Source organism: Bos taurus, chromosome 8, assembly GCF_002263795.3.
Source record: "Bos taurus isolate L1 Dominette 01449 registration number 42190680 breed Hereford chromosome 8, ARS-UCD2.0, whole genome shotgun sequence".
Classification (NCBI taxonomy): Eukaryota; Metazoa; Chordata; class Mammalia; order Artiodactyla; family Bovidae; genus Bos; species Bos taurus.
The window spans coordinates 62,701,368-62,719,634 of record NC_037335.1 but is presented as its reverse complement, the minus strand read 5'-3'; the positions used below and the strand labels follow the sequence as shown (position 1 = coordinate 62,719,634).

At 40.9% G+C, this 18,267-nt stretch overlaps 1 protein-coding gene across 4 annotated transcripts in view; it reads right to left on the bottom strand.

The window, feature by feature from the left end:
- Positions 1 to 2,608: 2,608 nt before the first annotated feature.
- TDRD7 (tudor domain containing 7) overlaps positions 2,609 to 18,267 on the bottom strand; it is a 104,045-nt gene continuing 88,386 nt past the window's right edge. For 3 of the 4 annotated variants that reach the window (XM_015472543.3, XM_059888982.1, XM_059888981.1), the window contains 5 exons: positions 16,456 to 16,590; positions 13,990 to 14,100; positions 11,318 to 11,820; positions 6,350 to 6,510; positions 2,609 to 4,296 (listed from right to left, as the gene is read on the bottom strand). In XM_015472543.3, coding sequence (XP_015328029.1) covers positions 4,076 to 4,296; positions 6,350 to 6,510; positions 11,318 to 11,820; positions 13,990 to 14,100; positions 16,456 to 16,590 — 1,131 coding nt within the window. In that variant the 3' untranslated portion in view covers positions 2,609 to 4,075. The remainder of the gene's footprint in view (positions 4,297 to 6,349; positions 6,511 to 11,317; positions 11,821 to 13,989; positions 14,101 to 16,455; positions 16,591 to 18,267) is intronic. The other variant, NM_001100309.1, reaches the window with a different exon arrangement.

Below are 18,267 nucleotides of genomic sequence, written 5' to 3'. Positions count from 1 at the left end.
ATTCCAGGATGTCTGGCTCTAGGTGAGTGATCACACCATCGTGATTATCTGGGTCGTGAAGATCTTTTTTGTATAGTTCTTGTGTGTATTCTTGCCACCTCGTCTTAATATCTTCTGCTTTTGTTAGGTCCATACCATTTCTGTCCTTTATTGAGCCCATTTTTGCATGAAATGTTCCCTTGATATCTCTAATTTTCTTAAAGAGATCTCTAGTCTTTCCTATTCTATTGCTTTCCTCTATTTCTTTGCACTGATTGCTGAGGAAGGCTTTCTTATCTCGCCTTGCTATTCTTTGGAACTCTGCATTCAGATGCTTATATCTTTCCTTTCCCCTTTGCTTTTCGCTTCGCTTTTTTTCACAGCTATTTGTAAGGCCTCCTCAACCCATAATTGCATGTATCATTTGTAAATATTTTCTCCCATTCAGTAAGTGGCCTTTTTGTTTTGTTGATGAATTTCCTTTACTGGGCAAAAGCTTTTTAGATTGATGTAGTCCCATTTGTTTGTTTTTACTTTTGTGTTCAAAAGCCTTACCTTCTTAAAAGCCAAATGTGTTTTCCAGAGCAAACCACTTAAACAGAAACTTAAAGTGTTTTAATTTTAAACATGGCTCATAAAAAGGAGTTTGTGTAGATGAAATGTATCTTTGGATTATCACAGGAAAGTTTCTGGTGGGGTAGAGCCTGTTAATATAAACTTCTTAATATTGGTGTACAGATCACTAATGAGAAACACCTTTGACAACTCATGCTTCCATGAAATGTATTCCTACATTGCAAAACCCTCAAGGCTATAAGAAAATTCTCTTGTCAAGGGGCACGTACCCTATATTTTTAAACAATGCAATGCTTTAATATTTCAGATTTAAAATTTTAAATCTTTTTGGTGGAATTGAACATTTGAGAAAAGGGCATACAATGTAAGTGTGCTGGTTCAAATTTTTCTTTTTCTTGGCTGCACTGGGTCTTTGTTGCTTCACGCAGGCTTTCTCTGGTTGCAGTGAGCAGGGGCAACTCTAGTTGGGGTGTGTGGGCTTCTCCTTGTGTGGTTTCTCTTGTTAAGGTGCACGGGCTCTACAGTGGGCAGGCTTCAGTAGTTGCGGCACACAGGTTTAGTTGCCCCGTGGCACGTGGGATCTTTCCAGACCAGGGATCACACCCATTTCCCCTGCATTGGCAGGTGGATTCTTAACCACAGACCACCAAGAAAGTCCAAAATTTTTATCATTCAAACACCTGTTGCAGGCAACACTGGCAGCAAAAGTCAACCTGTGCTCTTCTGGGTCACCACGCCCTCCTAAATTTCCCACTTTCTTTACTCGTATGGTAATCACTTCCTTACTTGCCTCTTTCCCCCACAGTTTATATTCATTTGCTCAACTCTGCGTTTTAACATTAATCCATGTTGGTTCACATGACTGTAGTTTGTTTACTCTCATTGCTGCAGAGGTTTCCATTGAATGAATGTTATCAGTTTTTAAAAAGATCCATTTTACTATTAATGGACACGTAGGTTATTTCTGGGTTTTAGATATTACAGATGTTTAGCTGTGAACTTTCTTTACCAGCATCTCCCTGCACAAGTGCACACATCTTCAACACACTTGGAATTAACAGAAATAGAAACATTTCCCCCATTCTGGCACTTGAGCAGTGGTATCTCATTGAGGTTTGAATTTGCATTTCCCTGTGTCCTATGGGTTGAGCATCTTTCATGTTTACGGCCCAGCTGGAGTTCCTCTTTTGAGAAGTGTTTGTTCAGATGTATTGCCCATTTTGCTTTTGGATAATTTACTGAATACACGTGATCTATTTTTCATGTGTGTGTGTGTATGTATATATCCTCCAATCTGTGCTTTGCCTTTTCACCTTCATAATAATGTGTTCAATGCACAGATGTTCATTTTAATGTTGTCTAGTACAGGTGACCCTTGAACAACACAGGTTTGACTGTGCAAGCCCATATACAGATGGACTTTCTTCAACAGAAAATACTATAGTACTGCATCATCTCTGGACAGGTGAACCTGAAGATGTGGAACCACAGACACGGAGGAACCACATATATGAGGACGTCCAACCGTGAAGTCACACAGGAATTCCCCACAGCAGGGAGGGTTGGCACCACTAAACGCCCTCCCCTCACCATGTTCAAGGGTCAGTCTTTTCCTTTGTTAGCAACCTGTGCATCCAGTCTAAGGCGTCCTTCCTGCCCCTGGATTATAAAGGTGTCATCTTCCTACAGTAGCCTTTCACTCTCAGGCTTTCAGTCTACCTGGAATGGACTTTTGAATATGCTATGAGGTATGGGGCACGTCTCATTTGTCTGTCAAACTGTTTCAGCACTAGGTTAACTTTTCCGTTATATCAACAATTGTTTTATTTTAAAAAGTAACAGAAACATTCCTAAAGTTAGTGAAGTAGTAGAAACCACCGTTTTCTTATCTGTAGACAATTTGAAGATATTTGTGGGTTTTTCTTTGGTTGTTGTTAGGGAAAGAAACCATTATTTAAAAAAAAGTTTATACTGCTTTATTTTACTTAAATATTTATGTATTGGAATGTTTTTGTTTTATCATAAATGATTATTTAAATCACTGGGATAATCATTTCTGAATTTTGAATCACTTTAATTATAAATACTACATGTAAATTTTAAAAAGCTAGAAAGATAATTTCAACACATTTTACATGAAAAATTTAAAACATCTCTTTCTGTTCTTACCTTTCCTAGATGTTCACAAATAAAAATAAGCAAATGACTTTAAGAATTTTTATCTCTGGCCCTGAAATCCACTCAATATTTCTAATTATTTAAGCATATCTTCACACAGAGGTCAACTAGCCTAAACTTAGTATATGTTCAAAATGATAATTTTAAGCTTCCCAGTCAAACTGAGCTCACCATCCTAGAATTCATAAGAGCCACTTGGGTGCATCTTTTTCCAACTCACATTGTTACCTGGAACTCAACAACAGTAGGAATATTTATAACACGGGGGTCATCAGATACTACAAATCAAGGCTCACTGCCCCCATCCCCACACATACCCAGCAGAACCAGTTGTCAAATATTTACCAGGATATGACTGGACAGATGGCTAAGATACCTCCTTCCCTCCCTCCCTCCCTCAAGGTGCTCACAATCTATTTGGAGTGATTGGTGCAGACAACTATTGATATGGTAGGAAGCTCAGTGAGGTCTGGGCACTATGAGAGGCGGAGTTGGAAGTACAATGCAGTAGGAGGGGAATCGGGGAGTGGAACCAGATAAGCCTGGGAAGTCAGGGAGGATACCGACAGACAAGACTGGTGGAGACAAAATGAGCTGCAGGCTGAGGGAAGACAGCAAGAGTGGTCTGGAGGGGAGGAAGACTTGCTTTAGAACATCAGCAGTTCTGGATGAGCACGCATGGGGTTTGGGAACCAGATGAAGGTTTAGTGTGACTGGTGCAGGGAGAAGCAGTGGACAGTGCGGTTGGGCAGGGAGATGGTTCTCAGTCCACACTCTCTGGGCAATGAGAAGTTACTCGAGATTTGGGATGATCTGGGGTGAGGGATGTGCTGGTTTGCCTGGGCTGTTCCTCCAGCAGCACCACCAGTAGTAATGCTGATGTGCTGAAGACTTGGGAGAGACTTCACATGGTGTGGTGACCACCTGCTTTGGGACCCACCACTAGACTAAGGCAGGGTTAAATCATGAAATTCTCAAGCTAACTTGAGAAGAACTGAGCACAACAAGGAAGAAAACATGAACAGGAAAGGGAAAGGGGTCTTTAAGATCATAAAGCCAAGAAATTATAAGATAATCAGTTTTTGTATTGATAAACATTTTAATTCTAATATTATAGTAGTAATTCAAGTGCAATTCTCTTTGAAAGTCAACTCTGTTAAGACAAAACTTGTTAAATATCTTTCATCAAACATAAGCTTAAAAAAAAAAAAAAAGCATATTCTTTTCAACTTCCCACAGCAGTCAAAGCCATGTAGCAGAGGTAATTTTTTTTTAAAAGCCTACTACATTTTTGTTATTGCTAAAAAATCTGAATTAGTTGTCAAGGTCTCAGAATCAGTGATTAATTGACCTTTGAAAGCTCTACCAGATACTCTGACATAAAATCATGAATCCAGATATCTGTGTCTGGCAACGATGTGTCCACTAAATAGACCACTACTTTCCGGTCCCAAGGGTTAGTGTTTTCTATAACTGTCTGCACCAGTGCCACCAGAGGTTTCTTCTCCACATGATTTCGAAACACCATCGAAGCCTCCTCAGACCACTGGTTACACTTCACTCCTAAGAGAAAGACAAGGATTCAAAGATCAATGAAGGGTCAAACGAGCCTTTCTTTGATCTGTTATAATGGAAAACTATTTAGTCAGTTGCAAAGTAGCTTAAGCATACCAGGTTAGACTTGCCCAACTGAAAACAGAGATGCCAAGCAATCTCCAAATAGTCTTGCTTACAGTTTTTCTATTCTGAATGGGGTTACTCCTGTAAACCTTCAATTACAGACACAAATTTCATTCGAATGTTATAAAATGAAGTTATAATAAAGGCTGCCCATTTTCCTAAAGTATATGTAGATAACAGACTGATGATGAGAAAAATATCAATATCAATGACATTTCTCTTAGTCACATATTTTTTTCTGATGAACCAGATAGAGTAAAAAAAAAAAAAAAGAAGAAGAAGAATCAATACACTTCCAGTGTTTAAAGTCACATACATCATCATGGTAAAAGCACTGGAATCAAAGTCTAGAGATTCAGTTACTATTCCCAGCCCTTCCTCTATGAAATGGTATGATCTTGGGGAAACCAGGTAATCCTTCAGGCCTCAGTTTACTTCTCACAAAATAAAGTTGTTGGACCAGATGAATTTAAAATCTCATGCATATCTATTAATAAATCCTCATAACTTTTAAACTTGAGAGCTCAAGTTAGAGAATTCTGAATTAGGTTTTAAAACAAAACTGAGACAAGAATTATGTATTTTTCAAGAAATACTATTAAGCTAATAAAAATTAAGTTCACTTATACTAGATTAGATAAACTATAAATTATGCCCCATAGTGATGAAGGTATGGGAGTTTCATATATAATTTTAAAGACCTATCAGTGAGTGGGCTAAACTCTTGGATTATTAAGAACTTCTGATGAGGGAAGCCTAGAATAGTCTGTAAACTATTGCTTCAGTGATGGTAACAGAGCCTAAACCTCCCAGCATGGTTCGAATTCAGCAACAAGAAGTGGCTGTAAAGTCCCCTGCACAAGGAACACCAGTGACTGTGACCATGAAGCCAGGGGTGGGGATGATGGCGCCGTGCACCCCTCACTCACAGGGACACCTTCACTGGGAGGTTTGACTGTCATGTTTAACAACAGGGGTTGACAGCAAAACCTGAACATTAAAAAGGGAAAATGAAAAATGTAACCATTCATTATTTAGAACTTTGAGTTCAGAGCAGATCAATGGTAGCCATGCCATGCATAAGATGCCAGTTTTGGTTCACATCTGCCTACCATGAGAGTTTCCTTTGAAGTCTAGGAGGAGACAAAGAAACTGGCAAATAAGACCATCTCTATCTATCTATCCCTATCTCTTTAATAAAAGCTGTCAATAAGAATTTATACACACAATTGCTCTCATTTCTGAGATCAAGTTAGTTCTGCCACTACTAAGTATATGGGGTGAGTGAGGGGCAAAGAATGACGGTGGCACATGTGGTCATAACTCCCCCATATCCCAGCACAGCAGGACACACAGCCCAGATGCTTGGAGATGTCAGCACCCCTCAGCCCTCTGGATCTCCACACCCTCTGCTAATGCTGCCAGCTGTCTGGGTAGAGCTTCAGCTAGGCACCCATGTTAACTACTGGTAGAGGGCACATGGAGGGGCCACCGACACTTGCACTGCTTTCACAGAAGATAAAACGAATCTCATCAGATACTATCATAAAGAAGCACCACTCTATGCCTATTAGTTTAGCTCCTCAGATTTTATGACAGTCAAGGGGCTGGTGTCAGTGTGCTAAAATCACACACTTCTGTGCTGTTAGTTGCAATGCAAATGTTGGCCATGAAAATGGTCATATTCTACAAGCCAGGAATGTTTCATAATTGTGAAAGTCCACTTTGTAAATGCATTATAATTTATGCAATAAATTATGAAATATTAATCATGCAATGTTCTCCTCCTGTTGGTTGTTTCATTGTTTCCATTTGTTTACTTTGGCTAGTATATGTAGCTGTGGGCTTTTTCTTAACACTACGATAAAAGCATAAACAACCCAAATGTTCAACAATACACTGGAAAACAATGACATTCAGACTCCCCAGAACTTACCTGCTAACTGAGCAGTGACCGCTTGGAACGGCAGCTTGCGGAACATGTCCGCCAGGGGCTGCACTTTTCTCATGTTGACTAATTCATGCTTGCCATAGTCCAGCTCGTACACGGACACCAGGCCATTGGTCAGGATTCCTTTTAAAAGCACCCTGTGCCACCTAGATGTGCATTGGATTAAAAGAGAAGAAAAACAAAGTCAACACTTGCTTTAAGGGCAACATTTTTTTTTTATAAAAAGAAAAATTAATATAAATGTCATTCATCAAAATATAAAACTGTATTGTTATAGAAGTTTTTAGGAGACTGCTTCTTCTTTTTCCAGAGGTTACTATTCTCTGTTTTGCCACTGGCTCATTTGATGGAATTTGTTCACTCAATACCCTTTTACAAGCCTCATGGAGCTGATAAAGGAGAACCACCTCTAAGCAGGAGGAAACAGTGGCATGGAGGATGACCAGGGCAAGGCTAATGGATCCCTTCACTCTGACAGGGAGACAGGAGATGGCCACACGTTTGGAACAAGGTCCACATGTGGTGGGCTTTCCAGGTGGCTCAGTGGTAGAGAACCCACCTGCCAGTACAGGAGACACTGGAGATGCAGGTTCAATCCCTGGATGGGGAAGATCCCCTGGGGGAGGAAATGGCAACCCACTCCAGTATTCTTGCTTGAAACATCCCAGGCACAGATGAGTCTGGTGGGCTACAGTTCATAGGTTGCAAAGAGTTGGATGCAACTTCGTGATGCCATGTGTGAAAGATAGAAAGAGGAAAGCAAGCCAGGGCTGGCTGAGGACATGCAAGAGAAACAAACAAACAAACAAACAAAGAAGACTGTGTGGGGCAGGGTGGAGCAGTGAGGTGGCTACTGTGCAGCTGGAAAGTAGAGTGTGGAGGGATGGAAGAGACAGTCAGACTGGGAAGCCAGGCTGGGAAAAGAGGACAAGAAGTTTTGAACACTGATTGATCATTTTAATTTTGCCAAGTAAGGAATTACAAACCTGAGATAACATGAAACACAAAGTTTAATCCACCACCTAAAATAAAGAACCTATAAAGGACAGGAGAGCACAGCGTGTGTGGGGGTCGGGGGAGGGAGGAAGAAGAGTATGATTTCAGACCTCAAGTTCAAGATGTGAGAAAGAAATTCACATGAATATATGCTCCTCCTCTGGACCTACATCATCTCAATCAAAATGAGAAAAACCTAGACTTCAAAGTTTAGGTATGAAGGACCATTTTAAAGTCCTATATCTTGATCACATGATTAAAGAGTATTATTATACTAAGAAAAGGATGACTGTCGATAATGCCTAAAATGAAAGTGTCTCTGCTCCCGAAAGGTGTGGGTCAGACTCTGCCTTGGGCAGCAGACCCAGCCACCCCCTGAAACAAGATCATCAGCCACAAGCCCAGTGGAACAGCAGCCTCATCACTGCACCACACGCTGGGCTGGGGCTGGCTGGAGCCGCCGATTCTCCAGCCAGGGCACACTGGGCAAAAACAGGTACAGGAACCCACACAGAGATGCTGTAGCACCAACGCCAGTAAGAAAGCTAGAGACTGACTTCAAACATTCTATGTGATCGAGTTTCTGGGACGAACTCCAGAAGCCTTCAGATCAGCCCAAAGTGCAGCAAGCAATAATCCGTGAACCACAGAGACCACAGGGACACAAAAAGGTATCATAAAAAGTACATGAGCTTTGGGGGCCAAACAGACCTGAGCTGGTGTCCCATCTGGGCCATTTTCCCATCATGTCACTCTGGGCTCTTCATTTAACCTCTCTGTGCCTCAGTCACCTCATTACCTCATGCGTAATGTTTAGTTTTAATTTACTTGCAGAAATAATACATTTTAAGTACCTAAGACATTCACTTGGCATATAACAGGCACTTGGCAAATGGTAGCTATTATCATAAGTATTATTCAAATGAAGATAAGCTGTGCAAATAAGACTTAGATTAATCTGAAGAGAAATTTCCATTTGTGGAAATGCCAGTTTGGTGCAGGCTGCTAATTTGTGTAAGTATAAAAGGAGATGAAATCATTTGGCTTCCACCAATATCACTGTCTTTAAACCGTACCAGGGAAATGACTGACAGTGGTCTGTGCTTTCAGTCTATAAAAAAGAGGTACAGAGCAGTGAGGAGAGACCATCAGAAAACCCTACATGTTGCTTTTCTATTTAGCTTTCAACTTTTAAAACTAACAGCTTAAATAAGGCTTCAGTTTTGACTACATTACCAATTTTAGTACAAGACTGCAAGTGGATCACCTGGAGAGTTTACTTAAAACAGATTCTGGGGTTCCACTGTCAGAGATTCTGACTCAGCAGTCCAGGGGTGAGGAAGGGGAGCCTGCACTTTAATAAGTTGCCTAGGTTATTCCTCTATTGTGGTAACTGTGGAAACCACTGTAATCAAAAGTATATGTGAAATTCCTAAGTCTTAACTTGCCAGACCTGAGAGCAAAGTTTAGTAAATAGTCCTGGGTTGTAAGCAAGATACAAGCTCTAAGCACTTTAAATGGATTCAGTTTGTAAAGTTTCAAAAAATATTAGACAATCTCTTCCTATAGATAAGGTATCCCTTGGTTATCTAAGACAAGTTAACTGATCTAACCCAAGAGTCCTGACTCAGAAGAGCTGTCAGACCCATGGAGGTGTCGGGGTGGAGTCTGAAGTCCTGAATACAGTCTCCAGTGTTTGGGTTCTCTTCACAGGACCCTTCCCTCCAATGGGACCTACCCACCGCTAGTCACCATTAATCTGCTCCTCAGATAACAGTGAGCATCAATTTGGCTTTAACTGTGATTAAATTATCCAACAGCAATTCTGAAGGGTAAATTTATACTATGTTCCTGTATTGAAACCCATTTATGCTTATGACTGTAAATAACATGACATAGTAAAAATATTTTTTTAAAGATGAAAAGCTGTGACATATAACTTGAATGCTTTTCAGAATGAGACTATTATACTTTTCACTTTTGAGTTAAAAAATTTTTTTCCTCCCACAAAAATAACAAAATTCTATAAATACCTATGGTTAAGGTATTTATTGTAAGAATGAATGAAAGTACTTTCTAGAAAAAATAAGTAGTTGATCTTTTAAACTGAGTTTAGGGGTATGTGCCTGTGTGTATGCTGGGTCAGGAAGGGTAGGGAGAGAGACAGTTCTTTGTGTGGATCCAAAAGTGCAAACATGAGAAAACAGACTGAAAGTGTTAAACAAAGCCTCACTGTCCAATGGCTAAGAAAGAAAGTGAAGTTGCTCAGTCGTGTCCGACTCTTTGGGACCCCATGGACTGTAGCCTACCAGGCTCCTCCATCCATGGGATTTTCCAGGCAAGGATACTGGGATGGGTTCCCATTTCCTTCTCCAGGAGATCTTTCTGACCCAGGGACTGAACCCGGGTCTCCCACTTTGTAGGTAGACCCTTTACCGTCTGAGCCACCAGGGAAATACAACAGCTAAAGAGCAGTGAAGTATGCATTGTTGTAACTTATAAACGGAGAAGGCACTGGCACCCCACTCCAGTACTCTTGCCTGGAAAATCCCATGGACAGAGGAGTCTAGTAGGCTGCAGTCTATGGGGTCGCTAAGAGTCGTGTCACTTTCCCTTTTCCCTTTCATGCATTGGAGAAGGAAATGGCAACCCACTCCAATGTTCTTGCCTGGAGAATCCCAGGGACGGAGGAGCCTGGTGGGCTGCCGTCTGTGGGGTCGCACAGAGTCGGACACGACTGAAGCGACTTAGCAGCAGTGGCAGCAGCAGTACCTTATAAAGGTGGCAAAAGCTCTCTAGGAAGCAACCAACTGCCTATATCAGAAATCCTGTAATCTTTAAACAAGTGATTTCTCTTCTAGGAATCTATCCCATAAATAATCAGAGAGTTGAACAAAGATTTCAGTTCAACATTATTTACAACAGTGAAAAGTCTGGGAGGAAAAAAAAACCTATAAAAAAGAAAATGGTACGTAAATTGTGATTTCTCTTTATGATAGAATATTTAGCCATTAAAAATGTTTATGAAGAAATGATATCACATGAAAAACGGTTCACAGAATTATATTAAAGTGAAAAAAGTAGGTATGAAATTACATATGCTGCTAAGTCGCTTCAGTCGTGTCCGACTCTGAGCGACCCCACAGACAGCAGCCCACCAGGCTCCCCCGTCCCTGGGATTCTCCAGGCAAGAACACTGGAGTGGGTTGCCATTTCCTTCTCCAATGCCTGAAAGTGAAAAGTGAAAGTGAAGTCGCTCAGTCCTGTCTGACTCTTCACGACCCCATGGACTGCAGCCTACTAGGCTCCTCCATCCATGGGATTTCCCAGGCAAGAGTACTGGAGTGGGGTGCCATTGCCTTCTCCGAAATTATATATAGTAACATACTAATTGTAGAAATATGTATACGAGAAAAACCTAGAAGAAATACATAAGTAGTTTAACGGGTTATGTTGGTTGGCTGACCTTGTTTTCTTATACTTTTTTGGATTTTCTAAATTTTCTCCAGTAAGTATCTTATTTTTAAGATTTAAAAGTCATCCATAAAAAAACATTATTTCCTAAATAATAAATATGAATACTAAATATTTTTTCTCACAGTAAAGTAGAAAAAATGTTTAAACCTTCACTTCTGATATAATTAGGCTTTAACAGGAATATGGTTATTAGATTTTCAGCTAAACGACATCATTTTAAATATTAGAAAATCACATAATTCACTGGTCTCGTTTCACATTCAGAATTCCCATTTGTGTAGTTCCAAATGGCACTCCAGTATCCTTGCCTGGAAAATCCCATGGAGTGAGGAGCCTGGTGGGCTGCAGTCCACGGGATCCCAAAGAGTCAGGCACGAATGGGAGACTAACACAAGTCCCCCTGCAGGGATTAAGGACTCTTGGTATCATTCTACAGATTTTTCTTAGGAGGAGAATAAAAGGCTCTGTCTAAGGACCTACTTATTTTCCACTTTGGCAGCATACACTTGGTCTTTCTCCACTGCCACATGGCGCTCCTCAGACACACTGTAATACAGAATCATCTCTTCCATCAGAACTTCCAGCTTGTGTATCTCCTGCCATGGCTGGATGACAAAGTAGCCAGGGTGACAGGCCACAGGCACGTACACATCCATGTGTTCCCCTGGCTTGGATAAGTGGACAGGAGGTGGCAGTTCCTTTGTAAAGAAAGAGCTGGGGTGGTTGACCACAGACTTCTTGAGGACATCTGTGAGGCTCTTTCTGAAAGTCTCTCCAGTGTTGCCCAAAATGGGGGTGTTCGCACTTTTGGTGTTGGGGGAGCTGGCTCCACTGGATATGGCACTCAGAAACACATCCTTCTGATGTTTCCATAAGTCTGCATTTGTAATCTGGCGATTGATACTGCGGTGAGGATCGGGGAAGTTCTTGGGGGTGAATAAATAAATATGTGCAATACCTCTGGTTTCATCCACTTTTGTAACCTTTGGAAAACACAAAACACCAATTTAAGAAATCCAAGTTCATGCTGGATTCCTAGAGATCATTATGTTAACTTTAAATATTAAAAAACAGTACTCTGCAAAAAACCCAACTTGCTAAAAATCAGTTTATTTAAGGTCAGATGAGTTGTCTACCACAGATGGAGCAAAGAATAAGCTCGTAGGTCCAAGCAGTCTAGAAACCAGTAACACCTTGTAGAAATGGAAAATTTACTAACCTCTAAAAACTGAAAATACCTATGACTTGCTAAAGGTTTGAGTCTGATTACCATGACTAATTTTTTTAAAATTAATGATACGTTAAAACACTCCAAGTAGAAAGAATATCATGATGAATCCCCATGTGCTCATCATCCAACTTCAACAATAAAAACAATAAAAATAGCAAAACATCCTATAAGCATTCTGCTTAGTGCTGGTGCACCTCAGACAGGGAGGGGAAGGAAAAAGCTTTGCCTTTCACCATATCTTTTGGGACCCTGGGTCCAAATTCCTTATTTGGTCCTAATATCTGCTCTCACCCCTCTTCCTCTTCCCTAGTTACATAAGAGGAGAGGGGCCTTGGGAGAAAAAGAGGAAGAAAGCTCCATTGAATAGGCCAAAATTAGTCACCATTTTGCACCTTTTGCCCAGGAGACCTCCGATGACCTGTCTACATTCTTCTGTTGGCAGTGGGAGAGTCTGTACAGAAGCCCCACATGCTGGTACCTGGGACTAGGCTGCTGTGTGCCCCCAAGGGCTGGGTGTCTGTTAATTCTTCTCACCAGCTCCTCTGGTTTATCTTAGGAACAACAAAAATGAGATACTTCTATCTTTTATCAAACTGGGCTAAGAAATTTAAGGCAGGAACACAAACGTGAAGACAAGGAAACACCAACATGGCAATCCTTCTAAAGTCATTTACTTTAAAAGTTTTCCTTGTAGCAAGAGGAGTCAATTTAAATTCATCCTTTTGAGGGTTTATGAAGTACTGACTGTTAATTCATTTTGATATTAGTGGTACAGAAACACTATTTCAAACATCAACCTCTAAAAATGTTTTTATTGACCAATACCCTGGCTTTAGGAGCTGAAAATTTAGCTGAGAAAACAATATTTGTGTGGCAACTGAAGAATACAAAATGGTACATAACTGTGTGACTGTACATGATAAGCCCTAGAGGAGAATGAAGACAGGAAAATCAGTGTGGGCTAGAATAACTGAGAGATCTTCATGAAGAAATTTCTCAAGGACATTTCACTGTTAACTGTTACATGCTTATATAAAATTATAACACTATTTACATTAGTTAAAATAGAGAAATACTATCTTACATTTCTTTTTTTTAATGTTACATTTCTATTCTTGGAAATATGAGCAGTGTTTTTGATATACAGACTGAAGAGTGTGAAAAAGAAACACAATAGTGAAAGAAAGAAAGCAGTTTATATAAGTTTTAGGAAAAGAGACAGAAAACCAAGATTATAAGCAAAATTTGTTTATAATTCATTTTACTTTAGGAAAAAAAAGACATACAGGACTTACTTAAATGGGCTTTAGAAACATTTATCAAGAAATATATGGTCCAGGGCTTCCCTGGTGGTCCGATTAAGAACCCACCTTGCAATGCAAGGGACATCAGTTCGATCCCTGGTCTGGGAAGACCCCACATGCTGTAGAGCAACTAAGTTCACGTGCCACAACTCCTGCGCCAGCGCACTAGAGTGCTTGCTCCGCAACAAGGAAGTAGCCCCTGCTCTCCTCCACTACAGAAAAGCTCGTGCGGCACAAAGATGCAACACAGCCAAAAAAATAAACACAAATAAATAAATCTTAAAGAAAAAAAAAGAGAGAGATATGTGGTCCTTTGTTGGGCACTTAATTCCTTATCATGGAGCAAATTAAGAGCTGAAAACTATCTGCTACTTTATTAATAATCAAAAAATTATATAAAAGGTTTAAACATAATACTGCAGATACAGGATAAATTCTTAAATAAAAATTAAACCATGAAATGTGTCATAGCTACACATGTAATCAATCTCCTAACTACAAAAGTGTGTCAGATGTGAAAGCATCAGTTTACAGAAAGATAAAATTCTTTCACAAAAACCAAATGAGTCCTTTTGGCTGACAAGCTCCCGTTTATCAAGACCATTAAGATAACTAACCTTAATGCTACAGTCTGAGCAATTCAAAACAGAATCTCTTAGCCAAAGCACAGCATCAGGGGTCCACATGCCAATAGATTGTGGAAGATCTGCTAAACAGCACTTGATAGCCTGAAAATAAAACACAATGGAAAAGAGGGCACACCATCTTAAAATAGGTACTTAAGAGTAATGTCAATATTATTTTCATACAAGTCAAATGTTTCCAAGATAGAAAGCAAGCAACAGCTAATAGTGACAATCACAGCTCTTGGGCTGGAGTGTCTGTGTTCCTATTTATATTACTACCATTATCTTTATTCCTATGAGCCAGGGTTATAAAGGCATGGTACGGACTTCTCACCCTACAATACAATACTACAATACTGGCAGGCTAGTGTTGCCATCTGATTTTACAGACGGTGAAACAGACTGACATACTAACCTGTGTAAGTAAGGTCACAAAGTCATGAAGACAAGATTAGGACTTACATTGAAGTCTTCCCTCTAAGTCCAACTTAAAAAAAAAAATGAAGTGTCATTTGGAGGAAACCTGACTCACTGTAGAACTCTTTGTGGAGATTTACTGTTGAATGAAGCATTTCTAGAGTACCCCAGGCACTTGTGCTCACTTTTTTGAAAGAGGGCTTCCCTTGTGGCTCAGCTGGTAAAGAATCCACCTGCAATGTGGGAGACCTAGGTTCTATCCCTGGGTTGGGAAGATTCCCCTGGAGAAGGGAAAAGCTACCCACTTCAGTATTCTGGCCTGGAGAATTCCACGGACCCATAGGGACACAAAGAGTCAGACACGACTGAGCCACTTTCACTTTTGAAGGAGGTTGTTATGAGAATTAAGCAGGCTAAGAAAAACTGAAACCCACTGATACCTAAAAGCCTCATTTTCCCTGATGCTTTCTACCTCCCACCATCACTGCACAAGCTTCTGGAGAATGTCTACCTCAGGGAGGAAAAGATAACCCCAGGGACTCCCTCCAGTCTCATGGGAGCCTTTGAATTGATGGAGGCCATTTTGTGAAGAATACTTCCAGGATTCTTACATTCCTCCTTTCCTCTCTGAGCCCCACCCTCACTGTCACACCTCTCTTCACCCTTGAGGGCCCCCAGTCTCCCACTGTGCCCCTTGGATGAGGCTCCTTTCTGCGTGGCAAGGTCACTGAGAGCAGATGCTACCTGGTGTGCATGGGGGAGTGAGGCAGGCCGGTTGAGGCCTGGGCACTGGAGAGCTCACTCTCTCCCCTACAGAGAATGGCACTCCCAAGCTCCCTTAGAGAGCTGTCCTATAAAAGGGAGTGCTCAATAGAGTCACATTTTCTAGATTCAGAAGATAGAAGCAAATGACTAACTCACATTTTAAAACACCATACGAGCCAACAGCTCAGATCCAATATTCATGGGTCAGCCTTGGCCAAAGGCCATCTGTTTGCTATTCTCAACCTCTTAGGGAGATGCTGTTAGCCAGAGGCTTGGCCTAGCTGGTTATAAGGGTTCTCCCAACTTCACAATTATCAAATAACAAATCCCGTAAGGTTAATAGAACAAATTATAGTGGCTTTTACCAAGAAGGTACACTTTGTATAACCTTCAGACACTCAGAAGCAGTAGGACAGACCCCCTTCCCCTCCAGCCCCGGGAACCTTTTCTAGGTAAGGCTGGCCCTGGATGGGTGTTCTAACAAGGGGTACAGAGGCCAGAGGTGTTCAAACTTCTTATCATCTGGATTTCTATCAAAAGAGGAATGATAGACTACGGTTAATCTTTTCACTGAAACCTATGGAAGTGAAGTGAAGGTCGCTCAGTAACGTCCGACTCTTTGTGACCCTGTGGACTATACAGTTCATGGAATTCTCCAGGCCAGAATACTTCTCCAGGGAATCTTCCCAACCCAGTGATAAAACCCAGGTCTCCTGCATTGCAGGCGGATTCTTTCCCAGTAGAGCCACAAGGGAAACCCAAGAATACTGGAGTGAGTAGCCTATCCCTTCTCCAGTGGATCTTCCCAACCCAGGAATCAAACCAGGGTCTCCTGCATTGCAGGTGGATTCTTTATCAACTGAGCTATCAGGCAAGCCCTCTAAATCTATGCAGAAAAGATTAAATATAAACATATCCAAGACAGGTTACTTAATTAAGAACTCTGGAAGTAAATATTGACATATAATATCCTGAAACTGTAGAAGCCAGCACAGTCATCTAATTATTAAAATAGAATCTCTAACTGGACAATATAGCCTGATGACTCGACATGCTTGAAAAAACATTTATCAAACAACATTCTCTAAGTCTGACTGCCCTTCCTGTTTAAGCAAAATTTTACATCTGAAACCCAGTCAGCCACTCCACATTTGGATCATTTCCAGTTTTGCTGTAAGCTCAATCATTATCAAAACCTGAGAGAGCATCTCACAATGTGATTATGAATGCGTTCAAATTCCCTCCAGTTAGTCTCCCAGGCTGGACATACAGTACCTGAGGTGGCACTGAGATCATTTCTTGGAGAAACCGTGGGGGGATTTCCCTGAGCTCGGACACTTTCACAGACGTCACAGTGCCAGCATCCAGGAACTGAACGTCAAGGGCCCGGCTGCTGTGCACATTTGTGATCTGTGAAGAGACAAGTGTTGGCTGATTTATTAGCATATCCAACAGGCCAAAATAGTTCTGTTCAATTTCATTCCATACAACTCTAAAATGCATTATAATAAACAACAAAGACTATATGCTGGTTAAATTTTCTCTTATTTTAAAATGTACTTGTTTCCCAAATAGATATTCTTTTACAGTAGAATTGACATCTTGCTGTTAATTCATAAATATAGTAATAATTACCATGTTTGCAACTCTAGGACACTACTGATTATAAAACAATTTGGTGTGTATCATTATATGTTGTTGAGTATAAGATTCAGTTCTCCAAAATATTAGCAAATGAGGGAGAGAAAAACTATTGTGTCTCAGTAATCAGGAAATTAATAGAATTCAGAGACAGAATTTCACTTGTAGTAAGTAAATACTATATATTTTTAAAACATATTTTGCTATTTTGTTGCCTAGTCAGAAAGCCCAATGATAATGTGTATCATTTGGCCTAACTAAAAATTGGAACTAAGAAAGTCAGGTCTCCCACGTTGCAGGTGGATTCTTTACCATCTAGCCACTAGGGAAGTCCCAGAATACTGCAGTGGGTAGCCTATCCTTTCTCCAGGGGATCTTCCCCACCCAGGAATTGAACAGAGGTCTCCTGCATTGCAGATGGGTTCTTTACCAGCTGAGCTACCAGGGAAGCCCAAGAATACTAGAGTGGGTTGCCATGCCCTCCTCCAGGGGATCTCCCTAACTCAGGGATCAAACCCAGGTCTCCCTCATTGCAGGCGGATTCTTTACCATCTGAGACACCAGGAAAGCCCAAGAATACTGAATAATTACCTACCTGTGGTCAAATGGCAACATTACAATATAAGATTCTGGATGTATCTTTAAATGCCCAGTTTCCCCTAAAGTGAAGTCGCTCAGTCGTGTCCGACTCTTTGTGACCCCATGGACTGTAGCCTATCAGGCTTGTCCATCCATGGGATTTTCCAGGCAAGAATACTGGAGTGGGGTTGCCATTTCCTTCTCCAGGAGATCTTCCCAATCCAGGGATTGAACCTGGGTCTCCCGTATTGTAGGCAGACACTTTACTATCTGAGCCACCAGGGAAGTCCAGTTTTCCCTAATACGCCCCTAAAATACCACTGTGGTATTTACCACTGTTAAATATTTGTGTGTGTTTGTGCTTAGTTGCTCAGCTGTCCAACTCTTCATGATTCTTGGGACTGGAGCCTGCCAGGCTCCTCAGTCCATGGGATTCTCTAGACAAGAATACTGGAGTAGGTTGTCATGCCCACCTCCAGGGGATCTTCCTGAACCAGGGATTGAATCTGTGTCTGCTGTGTCTCTTGCATTGCAGGTGGATTCTTTACCTGCTGAAAGGCTTTCTCTTCATTTACACTGGCCAAATACAACCCCACTGGGGTGGTTATCTGGACTAAGATTTCACATCTACAACTGCACCAACTGCTACCTAAGCATGGTGGTGGTGTTTTCAATACGATGACTGTCAAGAACTGGGTCACTCTCAGCCTGAAGTCATATTCACCAAAAGTGAAGCCTTTTTCTACCGTCCCAGGTAATGCCTGATTAATAGCATAAATTTCTAAACCTCTTAAGACATGATAAACACAAACAGTCCCATGGAACAATATTTTAAAATCTATTCATTTATTCATGCACACATACCGA